This window comes from Oncorhynchus masou, chromosome 22, assembly GCF_036934945.1.
Source record: "Oncorhynchus masou masou isolate Uvic2021 chromosome 22, UVic_Omas_1.1, whole genome shotgun sequence".
In the NCBI taxonomy this organism is placed as follows: Eukaryota; Metazoa; Chordata; class Actinopteri; order Salmoniformes; family Salmonidae; genus Oncorhynchus; species Oncorhynchus masou.
In genome coordinates this window covers 34,944,401-34,963,952 of record NC_088233.1, presented here as the reverse complement: position 1 = coordinate 34,963,952, position 19,552 = coordinate 34,944,401, and the positions used below count along the sequence as shown (strand labels likewise).

Below are 19,552 nucleotides of genomic sequence, written 5' to 3'. Positions count from 1 at the left end.
TCCAGGTTGTAAGGCAACAAAATAAGAAAAATGCCAAGCGGGGTGAATACTTTAGCAAGCCACTGTAGAGTTTTGCTTTGTGACAGAATCACTATCAACAGTTTTAGATCAGAACATTTACACAACTGTGTGATTACAGATGTGCTGGGAGGTAGTGAGTGTTGGTCAGAGCTCTCTGACCAATCCAGCAAGTGGCGTCTAGATATAATGCTTGTAGAAGATCTCAGTCTTTACACTGGACTGGTAAACCTCCCTCCCTGCTGAACTTTTTAACTACCTGAACATCAACAACACATTTCCGAAAAGAATGGCATGATCAAAATGTCTTCAGCCTGTGTCCACTAAGGGTATTTCTGATGATGTATACCTGTGCTATGAGGGACAGTTGAGGGAACCATAGGCTGATATGAGAAACATCAAGGAGGTTTGGAAGGAGAAGGTCATTGAGGATGGGAAGGTAAACTGTTACCTTTTTGCTTTCAAAATAATCAGTTAATATTTCACACACTCTTTGACTCTGTAATATTTATTCTAAATGTATTTATCTTCAGAGAGATGAGACCAGCCATCTTCCAGAATTTCTACACCAGCATGTGGAGAGCCAAGATGGGGAAAAGCCTGGGGAGTGGGTTTATAGACTATTAGAGGGCATTCGTCAACACCAAAATGATACTATACATTTAAAACATATATATATATATTTAACTAGGCAAGTCAGTTAAGAACAAATTATTATTTCCAATGACAGCCTACCGGTGAACAGTGGGTTAACTGCCTTGTTCAGGGGCAGAACGACAGATTTTTACCTCATCAGCTCGGGATTCAATCCAACAACCTTTGGGTTACTGGACCAACGCTCTAACCACTAGGCTACCTGCCGCCCCACAAGACGTACAGAGGTAATAACCAATAGTTTTTGGTTCTCAGTCCCTAGTTTCACACCTCAGTCCACATAATTCCGCGCTCTCCCTTTTTGATAGAAGTATGTGTACAATAGCACCAATCCATGCTATTATTGCAATACAGTCACATACTGTACTACCACACAAACACAACCTTTACAAGAAACAGACTTAGACTGCCATTACTGACTGTTACCTGTCGCAAAGACGTGTTATACCCCTTGTTCACAGACATTTACATTATTAATGATTAGTTTTGAAAGGATCATCAGGGGCATTGTGTTTGTGATTCACAGAGGTGACTGTGGCTGCCTTCAAGAACATTGACCCCTCTCTGGACTCTACCACACTGGACTGGAACCTAACTATGGCATTTCTAGATACCCCAGGAGGAGCTAGAGCAGCAGACAACAAAAAATGGACACAGAGCTGGCCCTGCAGCACCTCCTGGTAGCGGATGTAACCAGGGCTGGGCCTGCACCACAACAGGACTCATGCACTTTTAGAAAGTGTCAGTTGTCAGGCATCTTAATGTATTTTTTTTCTTTGCTCTCATTGCAAAGTAATTGTTTCTACTGAAATGATCTGTAAGAAAAATGTTTCCCACAATCAGTGTCAATAGTGTAGAGTTTATGTAACCACATCAGCATTCCAAAGTTAAGCTATCACATACGTCTCAGGTGATGTTAGCCAGTCTATTAAATTGATCACTGGTGCAGTATACCATTATAGAACTGTGCTATCTTGTGGATGTCTCCATGTAAAAACCCTGTGTAATGTTGATCCATGCCCTTTCTACCCAGTCATGTAATTTACACAGCAAATGTAATTCACCTTCATCAAAATGGGCTGAATAAGAGGTACCGTATTTTTGTCTGAAGAGGAAAATGTGTGTGTTTGTGGAAAATCTAAAACCTTCCATCTGTATAGATTGAAGAACTCCATTTCCCTTTCCCCCAAAGCATTAGGACAGATTATTGTCCTGAGCATGCGCCATAAACTGGTGGAATCGCCATAACTGAGAGCCGGGGCACGGGTTTTGGGTCCGCGGTAAGTTGTTTGTTTGTATAATGCATTCCATGATATATTGAATGAAGAAAAAAAATGTGTATTCTGGCAACAACAGTATCGTATTATGTTTTAGACTGAATTAGTTGATATACCTTTTGACAGGCGCTGGTTCGCCAAAAGTGCTAACTAAGACACGCCTATGTTCTATCTGGGCCCGGTCCAAAAAAAAGGCTTCAAAATTTATTTTTAGCAGCCGAAACCACGTGCCATTCAATTTGTAAATCAAGCTTCACTGTGTTTTTATTTTTTAGAGCGGTGATTATATTTTATTAGATAAGCAATACAGGACTGCTAGCCAGCCAGACAACCAACGTTTGATCTTTGCTATTAGCCTTGCCTATGCTAGCTATCTATGAACCTAGCCTATTAAACTCAATCGTTGACCAGTGTGGGCGAACTCGCGTTCCAATGTCACACACAGTGAAGTTTAAATCAAAACGACCCATTTCAGCGGCCAAAGAATACCCCGCAACTACACACCACTGTTCCGTGTAACTGCGGGCTGTTTGGGTGCTACCCCGCAACTACGCACCACTGTTCCGTGTAACTGCGGGCTGTTTGGTTGCTACCCCGCAACTACACACCACTGTTCCGTGTAACTGCGGCTGTTTGGTTGCTACCCCGCAACTACACACCACTGTTCCGTGTAACTGCGGCTGTTTGGATGCTGGAATGGGTCGTGTTGTGACGTCGGAGCGCCAGCCTGCCCGTAGTCGTCGCTGCTCAACTCTATCGTAAATCGTTGCGTTTAGCAGAGGAGCTATAAACCGTGAGTTAGCCAGTTTGGTTGGCGAGTTCAGCCAAAAGATCCCGACAAAATTGTTCATGATGACATTCAAACTTAACTAACGTATTGAGCGGACTGTGTGAAGTAGTTTTCTGTCCATTTAGAAGTCAGCTTACGATCACAGGGAAAGTTAGTTACTAGTAACGTTAGCTAGCTGGTATAACTTGGTAGCTAAACTAAAATAAAAAACTTTGTAGCTAATGTCAAACGATGGATATAACATTTTTGTAATTTTAGTCCAAGAAGTATGACTATAATGGAGGACTATTTACAAGGTTCATGTGAATAACTTTATGTATGCAAGCCTCGTATAAAGTTATCTTGCGTGGGAGAGATGCATAACGCGCTGTCATTGATGTCGCACTTATCAAAACAAGACCAACTAATGTTAACTAGTATGTTCAGGATAGGTATGAACACTGTAAAAATACCCAAAGAATAATACACTATCTACAGTGCTATTTTTTTAGGAGTGCATGTACATTTTTTTTGTGCTGTGAAATGAATGTATTGTTGAAGCACTGAATTCCAAAATATATTTCCTACATACTCTTTGCCTAACCTGCATATGTCTGTAGGGTAGGGCAGATCATGGATAATTGTACGTGCTCTCTTAATAATATGTATACTTTTATATGTATACAATTTGACTACAACTAAGCCTAAAAATAGATTGTATTTGAAAATAACAATAATTTCATACCTGGGGGGATACTTGGGAATATACTTCCAAAATGAAACAAATTTTGTGCTGAATTCCTGGTGATTTTAGTCTCTTTATTTAAAAAATGTTTTACCAAAAAATACAATAAATACCCCTAAAAATCAAGTGTTGCCAACCCCTGATCTACCTGGTCTTGCTTGACCAGATTTATTGAGTTTGGTTTATACCATTGGATTGTCTATACTTATAAGATTGTCTCTTCCACTAGTGCTTGTTGCCAGGTGATTCAGAATGGGGGAAAAGCCAATTTGGGAACAGATAGGATCCAGCTTTGTGCAACATTACTACCAGCTCTTTGACACTGACAGGACCCAGCTTGGAGCAATATATGTGAGTCTCAGAATGTGAATCTGTACCAATTAATATTTATCATAATTACTCTGTCCTGTTGTCAGCCCCTTGTATTTATGGACCGTTCACGTGCTGTTGGGAGTTATTGGAAGTTTGGAGTTAGGAATGGGAAGTTTCACTTGAATGACCCTCCCAAGTGGGCATTACAAATGGGAAACTGAGAAAATGTTGTTACCCAAGATGCAACTTTTCACCAATAACTTTTCACCTTTCAACCAAAGGATGACAAATGTTTTTGACCGTTACAAAATTATCAATGTGTATAATGTTGCTAGTTTGACCATATTGTCAATGTTAACCAAGCTAGCTAATTATTATTAGCAACATTAGCTATCTTATCAAGCTAGCTAAAATATTGTTGGTTGAAGAATTGGTCCGAATTTAACAGTTCTAGAACTCAATCATGTCGGACTTACGACTTCCCAGTTCCTACGAGCACATGAATGTCCCATTATTCCACCTTCAACCATCTATCCACCTCCTCTGCATCTGTAATAACTAATTCAGTAATGAATTTCAACAATTAATTAAATATTTCTTAATGTAAGGTTCAGTTGTTATTCAAATAGAAAAGTAGTGTATCATATCGCCATTCCTGTGAGCAAATGCTCCCTGATAATTCTATCCAAAACGCTAACCAAAGTAAAGATTGTTCAATCAATACATGTACCGTAGTCTTTCCTTATTTCAATGTAACTGTTCAAACCTTTACTTGGTTTATGTCTTTCAGAGACTGATGCTAGATCAAACAAGTTTTGACAAGCATTCATCTGAGGAACTTTTTGGGCCAAAGAAACAGGGTCTGAAGCATCAAGTTAGACTGGAGGACATGCAAATATGCATACTACTTGGACACTTCCAAGCTAAAGCATAATATATTTCAATAAGATGTGTAATATACAGCATATAGTAACATATTTTAAGCTGCTCAAATAATTGTAATGTCCATTTATCAATTGTGAGAACAAGCAAGCTGTTGATTGTACCCTTTTCTTTACATTCTGCTGATTCAGTGTATTGTTTGTGTGCCCCCTATTGGTAGCAGGGTGATTCTCATGAAACTGGCACATAAACACATCTTTCTCTATTATTCTTCTTGGATCACTAAGAATCGGATCTGTAGGTATCCATTTCATAATTATTGTTTTGTATTTGATCAGATATTATGCATTTTACCCAGGGGTGAAAGTATATTTTATTTCTTCCCGGTATGGGACTTCAGTACCACAATTTTAACCAATCTTGTTAACTTTAGCAACATACACTACCGTTCAAAAGTTTGGGGTCACTTAGAAATGTACTTGTTTTGAAAGAAAAGCAACAACAAAAAATGTCCATTAAAACAACATCAAATTGATCAGAAATACAGCGTAGACTTAATATTGTAAATTACTATTGTAGCTGGAAACGTCATATTTTTAATGGAATATCTACATAGGCGTACAGAGGCCCATTATCAGCAACCATCACTCCTGTGCTCCAATGCATATTGTGTTAGCTAAATCCAAGTTTATAATTTTAAAAGGCTATTTGATCATTAGAAAACTCTTTTGCAATTATGTTAGCACAGCTGAAAACTGTTCTGATTTAAAGAAGCAATAAAACTGGCCTTCGTTAGACTAGTTGAGTATCTGGAGCATCAGCATTTGTGGGTTCGATTACAGGTTCAAAATGGCCAGAAACAAAGTACTTTCTTCTGAAACTTGTCAGTCTTCTTCGTCTGAGAAATTAAGGTTATTCCATGTGAGAAATTGCCAAGAAACTGAAGAGCTGTTTACAGCTACAATAGTCATTTACAACATTTGCAATGTCTACACTGTATTTCAGATCAATTTGATGTTATTTTAATGGACAAAAAAAGTACTTTTCTTTCAAAACCAAGGACATTTCTAAGTGTCCTCTAACTTATGAACCGTAGTGTACATACAGAATTCCTTTGAATTCAATAGGATCTCTGTTAGCCTGGTCGTAAAGATTTGTCATTTAACTTTTAAAATGTATTACCTTTTTATTGTGGCATAAACAACCAGTCATGATGTTTTCATCTGATTTGTCAAACAATCACTTCAAAGAGCTCCTTTACAAGGCTACCTGTGCACCTTCATCCACTCGTAAACATATTTCCAGCCTCCAAACAGTGGTGAATGGAAAGAGACCTCTGTTACACAAAACACCAAGAATTGTAATGACATTTGGCGATTGTCATTAGGCTAGAATTGATGTGTCCACTGCTGTCCGTGCTCGCCTCTTAGTTGAACACTCGTCTCTGCCTTGGCATAATTTCAGTGTTCTCGTCAAACCACATTGCATTTTGGAACATAGGCTATACCACCTGTTTTCATTCACAAATGTTTCCTGCCTCTGACATGCGCTAATGATAAATAGTGGTGTAATAGTCCCCCAAAAAATTACATTTTTGTTTTTTTGTTTTAGGCTTATGTTTTACTGGTACAGCATATGCCCAGTATTTATTTTGGACTGTACTGCTTTTCTTTCACCTCTGATTTTACCACAAATTCCACAATTACAAATGCAAAATATAGGTTCCAAAAAGTCTTAAACAAATACATTTCTAATATATTTTTTTTTACATTGTTCTCCTAAAGAAAAGGCCAGTGTTAAACTTGAAATATGTAATTATAAACAATTATTTTGTGATTTCTCATTACCGCAACACAACCTTTTCTGAATATTGTTTTTTGTCATAAATACTTGTGCATACATGCTATTTTTATGTACAGATATTTGAATAAAGAACAAAGGGCACACTATCAGATTAAGGCAAAATTACTGAAATGTTTAAAAATATATATATTTCCTAAATATTGGTGCATAATAAGTTTTCAGAGATGAGAATTCATGTTTTGGTAATGAGTGTTGCATAGTTTGCCATTGAAAAACTACTGAGCTCTATTAGATATTCATTAACACAATACATCATGAAACGGTGTCATTTGTTAAGCCCAAATGACTTGCATAATACTAAAATCACTGATCTTAATGCAATTGACAAAAAAAACTTTTATTTTCTAAAATATTTAGAAAATTGGGGAGGCGGGTAGCCTAGTGTTTAGAGCGTTGGACAAGTAACCAGAAGGTTGTAAGATCGAATCCCCGAGCTGACAAGGTAAAAATCTGTCCTTCTGCCCCTGAACAAGGCAGTTAACCCATTGGAAATAATAACTGACTTGCCTAGTTAAGTAAAGTGAATGTCATCCCATGGACAAATGGAATAACATGATATGCCTGTAAAGCAGGGGGGAAAGTAAGGCGGTACGGCACCCGGCAAAATAAATAGTAAGGGTAGACCGTACCGGTAAAACATGAGCCTAGTACAATATTTAAAACAAAATATCAAGAAGAATAGGCTGCATGTCATTTGCATGAAAAGTTTGTGAATTGTGAATGGATATAATGCCAAGGCAGAGATGAGTGGCCGACACAGAGACATACATAGACAGCAGTTGACGCGTAAATTCTGACCTAATGACAATCGCTAATGTCATGACACTTTTTGGTGTTTTGTGTATCCATTCACCACTGTTTGGATGCTGGAAATATGTCAAATCTAAATCAAATGTTATTTGTCACATCCACATGGTTAGCAGATGTTAATGCAAGTGTAGCGAAATGTGCTTCTCATTCCGATAGTGCAGTAATATCTAACAAGTAATCTAACAATTCCCCAATAACTACCTAATACTCACATCTAAAGGGGTGAATGACAATATGTAAGTGTAAGAGCGATGGCCGAGAGGCATAGTCAAGGTGCAATAGATGGTATAAAATACAGTATATACATGTGATATGAGTATTGTAAGATATGTAAACATTATTGAAGTGGCATTGTATATAGTGACTAGTGATCCAGTTATTAAAGTGGCCAGTGATTGGGTCTCCAATGGAGGCAGCAGCCTCTCTGATTTAGTGATAGATGTTTAGCAGTCTGATGGCCTTGAGATATGATCTGGTTTTCAGTCTCTCGGTCCCAGCTTTGATGCACCTGTACTAGAGGTCGACCGATTAATCGGAATGGCCGATTAATTAGGGCCGATTTCAAGTTTTCATAACAATCGGAAATCTGTATTTTTGGACACCGATTTGGCCGGTTTTTATTTTATTTTATACACCTTTATTTAATCTTTATTTAACTTGATGATCTTTTTGGCCTTCTTGTGACATCAGTGCTGTTGGTGTCATGGAAGGCAGGTAGTTTGCCCCCGGTGATGCGTTGTGTAGACCGCACCACCCTCTGTTGTGGGCAGAGAAGTTGCTATACCAGGCTGTGATTAGGCTCGACAGGATGCTCTCGATTGTGCATCTGTAAAGGTTTCAGGGTTTTGGAGGACAAGCTAATTTCTTCAGCCTCCTGAGGTTGAAGAAGCGCTAATTGTGCCTTCTTCACCACACTGTCTGTGTGGATGGACCATTTTCAGTTTGTTTGTGATGTGTATGCCGAGGAACTTAAAACTTTCCACCTTCTCCACTGCTGTCCCTTTGATGTGGATAGGGGGGTGCACCATCTGCTGTTTCCTGAAGTCCACAAAAATCTCCTTAGTTTTGTTGATGTTGAGTGTGAGGTTATTTTCCTGACACCACACTCCGAGTGCCCTCACCTCCTCCCTGTAGGCTGTTTCATCATTGTTGGTAATTACATTTACATTTAAGTCATTTAGCAGACGCTCTTATCCAGAGCGACTTACAAATTGGTGAATTCACCTTCTGACATCCAGTGGAACAGCCACTTTACAATAGTGCATCTAAATCATTTAAGGGGGGGGGTGAGAAGGATTACTTATCCTATCCTAGGTATTCCTTGAAGAGGTGGGGTTTCAGGTGTCTCCGGAAGGTGGTGATTGACTCCGCTGTCCTGGCGTCGTGAGGGAGTTTGTTCCACCATTGGGGGGCCAGAGCGGCGAACAGTTTTGACTGGGCTGAGCGGGAACTGTACTTCCTCAGTGGTAGGGAGGCGAGCAGGCCAGAGGTGGATGAACGCAGTGCCCTTGTTTGGGTGTAGGGCCTGATCAGAGCCTGGAGGTACTGCGGTGCCGTTCCCCTCACAGCTCCGTAGGCAAGCACCATGGTCTTGTAGCGGATGCGAGCTTCAACTGGAAGCCAGTGGAGAGAGCGGAGGAGCGGGGTGACGTGAGAGAACTTGGGAAGGTTGAACACCAGACGGGCTGCGGCGTTCTGGATGAGTTGTAGGGGTTTAATGGCACAGGCAGGGAGCCCAGCCAACAGCGAGTTGCAGTAATCCAGACGGGAGATGACAAGTGCCTGGATTAGTAATCATGCCCACTACTGTTGTGTCGTCTGCAAACTTGATGATTGAGTTGGAGGCGTGTGTGGCCACGCAGTCATGGTTGAACAGGGAGTACAGGAGGGGGAAGAGCACGCACACTTGTGGGGCCCCAGTGTTGAGGATCAGCGAAGTGGAGATGTTGCTTCCTACCCTCACCACCTGGGGGCGGCCCGTCAAAGTCCAGGACCCAATTGCACAGTGCGGGATTGAGACCCAGGGCCTCCAGTTTAAGGATGAGCTTGGATGGTACTATGGTGTTGGATGCTGAGCTGTATTCAATGAACAGCATTCTTACATAGGTATTCCTTTTGTCCAGGTGGGATAGGGCAGTGTGATGGCGATTGCTTCGTCTGTGGACCTGTTGGGGCGGTATGTTACCTGAAGTGGGTCTAGGGTGTAAGGTGATATGATCCTTGACTAGTCTCTCAAAGCACTTCATGATGACAAGCGAGTGCTACGGGGCTGTAGTCATTTAGTTCAGTTACTTTTTCCTTCTTGGGTACAGTAACAATGGTGGCCATCTTGAAGCATGTTGGGACAACAGATTGGGATAGGGAGCTATTGAATATGTCCGTGAACACACTAGCCAGCTGGTCTGCACATGCTCTGAAGACATGGCAAGGGATGCCTTCTGGGCCAGCAGCCTTGCAAGGGTTAACACGTTTAAATGTTTTACTCACCTCAGCCACGGAGAGGGGGTGCTCAGTCCTTGTTAGCGGGCTGCGACGGTGGCACTGTATTATCCTCAAAGCTAGAAAAGAAGGTTTAGTTTGTCTGGAAGAGTGACGTTAGTGTCCGTAACGTGGCTGGTTTTCTTTTTGTAGTCTGTAATTTCCTGTAGACCATGCCACATACGTCTCGTGTCTGAGCTGTGGAATTGCGACTCCACCTTATCCCTGTTCTGGCATTTTGCTTGTTTGCGGGGGAATAACTACACTGTTTATATTCAGTCATGTTCCCAGACTTCTTTCCATGGTTAAATGTGAGTGGGTGAATGTTCGCAGGTAGCCTAGTAAAGGAGCCATTTGAAGTGATTGTATGGCAATCAGATGAAAACATCATGACTGGCTGTGTTTATGCCACAATAAAAGGTCATTAATTTAAAAAGTTAAATGACAAATCTTTACAACTAGGCCCACAGAGATCCTATTAAATTGATAGGGATTCCTATATTTAATTCTATGATTAAAAAAATATGCATGCAAGAGTGTGCACCTAAAGCAGGTCCATACCAGGAAGAAATTAATTTTACTTTAACCCCTGCAATAAAATATTTAAATATGTGGGATATGGAGCAAGTGCTAAAACATGTAGACATGGCAAAACCCGGGGATATCCTCCTTTTAAGTGGAGGGGTTGGTCTTCGCTGAAGCACAAACAGATTGTGGATTTAAGTAAATTAAATGCTTTTTGTACACCCATATTTCTTGACAACCTTAGTCAAATAATAGATGTTTTACAAAAAAATCTATACAATAGCTTTAAGCTGTCGTCCTAGTAAATAATAAAAGTTACCAGCACAGCGCACCCATACATTAGAAATAGCTTATTATCATTACCAAAATTAAGGTCCTCATTACCGAAACAGACCTAAAAATTATATGATAATGAGATGTGTTTGGTAATGAGAGGCCCTTTGTTCAATTTGCAAGTAATAGGAGACCGCCGTTGTGAGTCCGCAAACAATAGACCACATCTTCAAAGCCCTTTCATGCCTCCATGTTGTTAAGGTAATGGTTCTTAAGTTTTTCACAATTTTGGTAATGTGAAGGTCAAGTGTATTAAGGGGGGTGTTTGAGAATAAAATCCTCGTTCCCGCATATAAGTGAAGAAATTAAATGAACTTGTGCTCGTCTGACTACTCCAGATGATGCATCATGGGTGAATACAACTTTATTAAATCAAATTTGAGTTTTTGTAAAAACTCTGTTACGGTAATGAGAAAGATGTCCACAGACTGTTTTTACGGAATGCATATAAAAGATTAATGTAAACTTCATATGGTATAACATTTTTATTATTTATGGACAAACTACAGCATAATGTTTTATTCAAATATGTTAAATTGTATAAAATGACTTGAGGATTTAATCCAGAAGCATTTCGGTAATGAGAATTTGGGGTGAAAATTAACTAAAGTCAGACAAATGTGATATGTATTTTAAATAATACACCCTGCCATTAACTAGGTATCTTAGTCTTCAGAATGATAGTTGCAGATACATTATGGTGTTCAAAGTCAATTTATTGCTGCCATGGTTAACTGGTTTCATGAGAATCACCCACAATTTACATTTTTAGATGGAAGGAGAACTGCACAAGCTGACTCATTTACATAATAATGAAAATGTATTACTGGAAGGCTTCTGGTTGCTATCTTATTTGGCCTCAAACAATTTGATTTTCATCAAATAACAAGATAAGAGCAGCAGAGCCCGTTCGTCTATGTTTCCACATGGCACTTGCCTAAATTATTACATACTCCTTCACACCCTTGAGTATGCGTAGAAAAGTTAGTCATGCTTTTAAAATATTTGGCAGTCGGGACACTTCACATCCTTCCACCCTAAATATACCACCAATGTGCCTTCTGCTGATGAATTCAATCCTCTGCTTTTCCTTTTAACAGATTGATGCATCATGCCTTACGTGGGAAGGACAGCAATTCCAGGGAAAGGCAGCAATTGTTGAGAAACTTTCTGTGAGTGACATTTTAAAATATTTGTCCTGAGGATGACAGAATGGAATACCTCAGTAATATGTTAGGAGTATACTGATTGAACAGGATATCCAGTAGACATCCTGGTGGAATGTGCTTGTCTCTGATACATCTGTCATGTTTCTTATTTCTTCTTTTCAGACTCTCCCCTTCTTAAAAATTGCTCACAGTATAACAGCACAAGACCATCAGCCCACCCCTGACAGCTGCATAATGAGTATGGTAGTAGGACAACTAAAAGTAAGTATTTCTCATATCACTGTAAAAATCAATATTGCCAGTTTCTTAAACCAACGGCTGAGTAGGTTGCATGCTAGACATCCCCACCTGCTTTAAATGAAGAGTATCGGTTCTGTCTGTTTGATCAAACTTCATTGTTAAAAGCACAGCTAGGTACATCTGTTTTCAGCTTCACCACAGTTTCAAGACATTTGTTCACCGAGTTAATAAATAGCTATGCTGTTATTTATCTGCCTAAGCAAATTGAAGAGGCCATGGACCAGGCATTCCTGTGTTACACACAAACACCCTTATTTTTTGCGAGGTTGATAAGTACTTTAAAAGTCAGGGTTATTGTATATTATTGTATGTGTCTGTCTCTCAGGCAAGATGATGACCAGCTGTTAGAATACCTTTTTTCTGAACAATTTCGGCAATGCCTGGGTTTGCACCAATGAGTTCTTCAGGCTTGCCCATCACAACCCTTGATCTGTCTGTGGTCTAATGCCCCATCTTCTCCCTACTTACTGTCAGTAAGGATCTGTGTTCTGACTGACCATGGTTCAGTTGGGCTTTTACTAATCTCATGCCATAGAGGGATTTATTCATACTGGAGTTTGATTATGAGAGACCACTGTGTGTTCAGGGAGTTTAAAAAATATATTTACTCACCAGATAATGTTTTTACACTCTGGTTAAAGTGGGGGGGAAATGACCAAAAACGGGGACAACCATGTGGTTTGTTTGTTGAATCTGAACCTAGATCATAGTGAAGGCTGGCTTGTTTGACTGGTATTATTATAATTTTTTTGTTCACCTTTTATTTAACCAGGTAGGCTACTTGAGAACAAGTTCTCATTTGCAACTGTGGCCTGGCCAAGATAAAGCAAAGCATTGTGACACAGATAACAACACAGAGTTACAATAAACAGCATGGAGTAAACAATCAACAAACCAATAACACAATAAATAAGTCAATGACACAGTAGAAAAAATAAAGTTTATATACAGTGTGTGCAGAAGGCATGAGGAGGTAGGCAATAAATAGGCCATAGGAGCGAATAATTACAATTTAGCAGATTAACACTGGAGTGATAAATGAGCAGATGATGATGTGCAAGTAGAGATGCTGGTGTGCAAAAGAGCAGAAAAGTAAATAAAATAAAAACAGTATGGGGATAAGGTAGGTAGATTGGGTGGCTATTTACAGATGGACTATGTAAAGCTGCAGCGATCGGCTAGCTGCTCAGATAGTTGATGTTTAAAGTTGGTGAGGAAATAAAAGTCTCCAACTTCAGCGATTTTTGCAATTCGTTCCAGTCACTGGCAGCAGAGAACTGGAAGGAAAGGGGGCCAAATTAGGTGTTTGCTTTGGGGATGATCAGTGAGATATACCTGCTGGAACGTGTGCTACGGGTGGGTGTTGTTATCGTGAACTGAGATGGCATTGAAGCTCGTTTGGAGGTTAAGTTATCACAGTGTCCAAGGAAGGGCCGGAAGTATACAGAATGGTGTCGTCTGCGGCGAGGTGGATCAGGGAATCGCCCGCAGCAAGAGTGACATCATTGGTATATACAGAGAAAAGAGTTGGCCTGAAAATTGAACCCTGTGGCACCCCCATAGAGACTGCCAGAGGTCCGGACAACATGCCCTCCGATTTGACACACCGAACTCTGTCTGCAAAGTAGTTGGTGAACCTGGCAAGGCAGTCATTAGAAAAATCGAGGCTACTGAGTCTGCCGATAAGAATATGGTGATTGACAGAGTCGAAAGCCTTGGCCAGGTCGATGAAGACGGCTGCACAGTACTGTCTTTTATCAATGGCGGTTATGATATCATTTAGTACCTTGAGCGTGGCTGATGTGCACCCATGACTGGCTCGGAAACCAGATTGCACAGGGGAGAAGGTACGGTGGGATTCGAGTGATCTGTTTGTTGACTTGGCTTTCGAAGACCTTAGATAGGCAGGGTAGGATGGATATAGGTCTGTAACAGTTTGGGTACGGGGTGTCTCCCCCTTTGAAGAGGGGATGACTGCGACAGCTTTCCAATCCTTGGGGATCTCAGACGATACGAAAGAGAGGTTGAGCAGGCTGGTAATAGGGGTTGCGACAATGGCGGCGGATAGTTTCAGAAATAGAGGTTCCAGATTGTCAAGCCCAGCTGATTTGTTTGGGTCCAGGTTTTGCAGCTTTTTCAAACATCTGCTATCTGGATATGGGTAAAGGAGAAGCTGTGGAGGCTTGGGCGAGTAGCTGTGGGGAGGGCGGAGCTTCTGGCCGAGGTTGGAGTAGCCAGGAGGAAGGCATGGCCAGCCGTTGGGAAATGCTTGTTGAAGTTTTCGTTTATCATGGATTTATCCGTGGTGACCGTGTTACTTAGCCTCAGTGCAGTGGGCATCTGGGAGGAGGTGCTCTTGTTCTCCATGGACTTTACAGTGTCCCAAAACTTTTTGGAGTTAGAACTACAGCAATGCGAATTTCTGCTTGAAAAAGATAGCCTTTGCTTTCCTGACTAACTGTGTGTATTGGTTCCTGACTTCCCTGAACAGTTGCATATCGTGGGGATTATTCGATGCTATTGCAGTCTGCCACAGGATGTTTTTGTACTGGTCAAGGGCAGTCGGGTCTGGAGTGAACCAAGGGCTATATCTGTTCTTGGTTCTGCATTTTTTGAACAGGGCAACGTTAGTCATTCTGCATTGACCAATTATCGCAACTAGTCTCAGCTGCAATAATGGCATTATATGCTAGCTCTGATCTTCACTGTGGAGCTTCAACTTGCAAGCTGCTGATTGTTAGAAGCTTTTTAGAATACCAACGTGTCATTTGAAGGAGCCAATGCCATCATGATCACTGAGCAGTAAACCTTACAGAGTTATGTATGCCTTGTCTCCACTGACACCTAAAGGGATTACTTGCTTTTTGTCAGCTCTATCTCCATTAGTGCTTGTTCACAACTGCTTGTGCTCTGTTTGACTGGAATAGCCTGATCGGGAATTGGGGTTTGTCACAAGCAGTGTGATTGTATAAGTTAGGCTGAGGCTAACTGCAAGACTGACTGTAACCACCACGTTCCTCTCACATCCCTTCCCCCTGGAAGCCTCTTCCCCAGAGAAGAAATGTCTATCTCATTCTGCACATGTTTCTTTAGCTCTACTTTAAAAACACATTGTTGTGCTCACCCTCCTTTCACATTTCTCACTGTAAATTGTGAATGATAATTCTTAAAATTTTACTGGTGAAACGTCCATGCCAACCATTTTACCTCTAATTTCATGGTAATATGCATTTACTCTGAATATATAAATGCAACAATTTCAACAATTTTACTGCGTTACCGTTCATATAAGGAAATCAGTCACTTGAAATAAATAAATTAGGCCCTAATCTATGGATTTCACATAACTGGGGATACAGATATGCATATGTTGGTCCAATATACAACTTAAAAAGGAAAAAAGTAAGGTTGTGGATCAGAAAACCAGTCCGTTTCTGGTGTGACTACTATTTGCCCCATGCTGCGTGACACATCTCCTATGCATAGAGTTGATCAGGCTGTTGATTGTGGCCTGTGGAATATTGTCCCACTCCTCTTCAATGGCTGTGTGAATTTGCTGGATATTGGTGGGAACTGGAACATGCTGTCATACACGTCAATCCAGAGCATCCCAAACATGCTCAATAGGTGACATGTCCGGTGAGTATGCAGGCCATGGAAGAACTGGGACATTTTCAGCTTGCAGGATTTCTGTACAGATCCTTGTGACATGGGGCCGTGCATTATCATGCTGAAATATGAGGTGATGTGTGCAAGTGGCCATCGAAGGTGAGCAATTGCCCACTGAAGTCGGTTACGGCGCTGAACTGCAGTCAGCTCAAGACCCTGGTGAGGATGACGAGCATGCAGATAAGCTTCCCAACAGTTTGTGCAAAAATTATTCGGTTTTGCAAACTCACAGTTTCATCAGCTGTCCGGGTGGCTGGTCTCAGATGATCCCGCAGGTGACGAAGCCAGATGTGGAGGTCCTGGGCTGGCGTGGTTACACATGTGAGGTCGGTTGGACGTAAACTGCGTTGGAGGCGACTTATGGTAGAGAAATGAACATTCAATTCTCTGGCAACATCTCTGGTGGACGTTGCTGCATGTCAGCATGCCATTTGCACACTCCTTCAAATTAAATTTGTGCACAAACTTTGAGCGAGAGAAGCTTTTTGTACATTTCTGGGATCTTACTTTTAGCTCATGAAACATTGGACCAACAGTTTTTACATTTTGCATTTCTATTTTTGTTCAGTATAGATCTTCTTTAATTATGTACAGTGTTTTAAATTATGTACAATTATAATTTTTTTGCAGATTGTGTTAACAAATCAAAGCACATATTTTGCCTATGGCGCGTGCTGTTGTGTTTTGGCCGCATGAGAGAAAAATACAAACATTCGCACAATCATCCAGAAATCCATAACAAATTAGGTGGTGGTTTTTGTCTCACAGTAACGTTATACAATGCTATTCTGTTCTGTTATGTAGAATACTATCATTATGTGCTCTTGCTAACATTTATTCAGGTTTGATCTAACATGATTAAACAAGCACCATTCTCCATCATAACCATAACTGAAATTCGCCAGAGTATCCTGTTCTCTGGGCAGCCGAACGAGTACAGACTGTGCGTAAAGTAGAGAATCCCACACGTGCATAATCTTCGGTTGTTTAGCTAATCGGGAAGAGGCATCCAGAGAATTTAGCAACGCGGCCACTCCGGATAAGTTAATTGATAGTAGAGTATCAGGAATGTGTTTGTTATGTGCAAGCAGTTTGTGTTTCTTGGACCCAGCCAAAATCAACCCTTGTCAGAGATGCACCCAAATGTGGATTGGATACACAGCCATAGAACTGTGACTTGACTAAGCTCTGTCTTTGTGTTACAGGCCGATGAGGACCCCGTCATGGGATTTCATCAGAGTTTCATCCTGAAAAACATTAATGATGCTTGGGTATGCACCAATGACATGTTCCGGCTTGCGCTGCACAATTTCGGCTAAGGACATCAGAGGTGTGCAGAAAGGATATGAGGGAAGGCTGACGACACCTAAATGCCCAACCTTCCCTCTATCTTCCATACCTGTTAGAGAAATTACACCGGATTCCAGATGTCAATCACAGAGACCTACAGGCACATAGGCTACATGCCTCCAACTGAATTGAGATGTGTTCCTTTGCTGAGAGCTCGCAGAACCATCAGTCTCGTTCCCTACGTCAGTGTTTCCTAACCCCAGTACTTGAGTACCCCCAACATTACATATTTTTGTTGTTGCCCCAGACAAGCACACCTGATTCTACTGTCAACTAATCATCATGCCCATGATAAGTTGAATGATTAATTTTTTAATTTTTTGTCTGGGCCTACAACTAAAATGTGTGCTGTTTGGGGTATGTGAGGACCGGAGTTGGGAAACACTGCCCTACGCTGACCTGCATGATGCTGGGGAGCTTGAATATCTGAAGATGCCAGAAAAGGAAAAAAATACCAACCTACCTGCACCATTTTCTCTTCCATTTTAGTTTTATGTTTGGACTCAACATTTCTTAGATCCTGTTGTTTTCTCTTACTCCCCTTTGTGTTGTGGCTTGCCTTGGTGTATACAACTACATTTAGCTTATTTTGTTAAGTTTATATTAACATTCATTGTCATATCAGGTTGCTACAGCGATCCAAAGAATCATAGAAAATATGGTCAATAAGACACCCTCCCCTCAGACCAGCAAGTTTTCCATTTCCTGCTCACTGCTCTCTGTGACAATGAATACTAACGCCACGATACATAATAAAAGTTGACATTTTCTTAATGATTTCAGCTCATTGTTCCTCTGCCTTTCTCTCCTTACACCTACCTCCTCACTCTTATTTTAATTGTCTTGGCATTTTATGGACAACAATTTAGGTTCTAGTCAGTAGTTCTATAGCACAGTGTTTTATATGATCTGCTCTATCACTGATTTTCTCAAGCAAGATGCAGACAAAATGCAACAAAAAAATACATATTTAACCTGTCTCCAACCCTTCATCCACAAGAGAATTTAACAAGTGGCATCAATAAGGAATCATGTATTTTACCTGGTCAGTCTGTCATGGAAAGTGCAGGTGTTCCTAATGTTTTGTATCATCAGTGTATATGGACATACAGTTCCCATTTATTTTATTTTTTCCTAAACTGTCTTTTTTTTAGACAATACTGCATAAATAGCCAATAATGAATTGAAGGATGCTCTTGACAATTGGGAGCACTTTGTGCCATAAGAGTACTTTTGGAGAAGTTTTGCAAGAGGGAACAGGCATACATCAAATTATGCCTTTTGTTTGGGTATTTTTTATAGCAATAATGGTTGTATACTCTGCCCTCTATATGTATTTGGACAGTGAAGCCTATATCTATATATAGATATATTTGTCTTTTATTTTTACTATTTTCTACATTGTAGAACTATGAAATAACATGGAATCATGTAGTAATCAAAAAAGTGTTACACAAATCCAATTGTTTAATTGAGATTCTTTAAAGTAGCCACCTTTTGCCTTGAAAGCTTTGCACACTCTTGGCATTCTCTCAACCAGCTTCATGGGGAATGCTTTTCCAACAGTCTTGAAGGAGTTCCCACATGTGCTGAGCACTTGTTGGCTGCTTTTCCTTCACTCTGTTGTTCAACTCATCCCAAACCATCTCAATTGGGTTGAGGTCAGGTGATTGTGGAGGCCAGGTCATCTGATGCAGCACTCCATCACTCTCTTTCTTGGTCAAATAGCCCTTACACAGCCTGGAGGTGTGTTTTGGGTCATTGTCCTGTAGAAAAACAAATGATAGTCCCACTAAGCGCAAACCAGATGGGATGGTGTACCGCTGCAGAATTCTGTGGTAGCTAGCTAAGTGTGCCTTGAATTCTAAATAAATCAGTGTCTCCAGCAAAGCACCATCACACCACCACCTCCGTGCTTCATGGTGGGAACCACACATGCGGATATAATCCGTTCACCTACTCTGCGTCTCACAAAGACATGGTGGTTGCAACCAAAAATCTCTAATTTGGAAAATCAGACCAAAGAACAGATTTCCACCGATCTAATGTCCATTGCTTGTGTCTGTTGGCCCAAGCAAGTCTCTTCATCTTATTGGTGTAGTGGTTTGTAGTTGTTTCTTTGCAGCAATTCAACCATAAAGGCCGGATTCACGCAGTCTCCTCTGAACAGTTTATGTTGAGATGTGTCTGGTACTTGAACTCTGTGAAGCATTTATTGGGCTGCAGTCTGAGGTGCAGTTAACTAATGAGCTTATCCTCTGCAGCAGAGGTAACTGGGTCTTCCAGAGTTACGAATCAAACGTTTGGACATCTACTCATTACAGGGTTTTTCTTTATTTGTACTATTTTCTGCATTATATAATAATAGTGAGGACATCAAAACTATGAAATATCACAT

General features: G+C 40.6%; 1 protein-coding gene across 2 annotated transcripts; it reads left to right on the top strand.

Annotated features, from left to right (window-relative positions):
* Positions 1–1,856: 1,856 nt before the first annotated feature.
* On the top strand, positions 1,857–17,936 carry LOC135509383 (nuclear transport factor 2-like). 2 transcript variants are annotated; one of them, XM_064930005.1, is made up of 5 exons: positions 1,857–1,952; positions 3,693–3,814; positions 11,767–11,838; positions 11,998–12,096; positions 17,010–17,936. In XM_064930005.1, the coding sequence occupies exons 2-5, from the start codon at positions 3,716–3,718 to the stop codon at positions 17,121–17,123; spliced, it is 384 nt and encodes a 127-aa protein (XP_064786077.1). In that variant the 5' UTR covers positions 1,857–1,952; positions 3,693–3,715; the 3' UTR covers positions 17,124–17,936. The 2 variants fall into 2 exon arrangements, with proteins under 2 accessions (XP_064786077.1, XP_064786078.1); XM_064930006.1 differs by lacking the exon at positions 1,857–1,952 and adding an exon at positions 2,543–2,742.
* Positions 17,937–19,552: the final 1,616 nt, after the last annotated feature.

Coding starts and splice junctions, on each gene's coding strand:
- LOC135509383 (XM_064930005.1), top strand. CDS start 3,716: ATGGGGGAAAAGCCAATTTGGGAACAGATAGGATCCAGCTTTGTGCAA. Junction 3,815..11,766: donor CCCAGCTTGGAGCAATATAT/GTGAGTCTCAGA, acceptor TCCTTTTAACAG/ATTGATGCATCATGCCTTAC. Junction 11,839..11,997: donor CAATTGTTGAGAAACTTTCT/GTGAGTGACATT, acceptor TCTTCTTTTCAG/ACTCTCCCCTTCTTAAAAAT.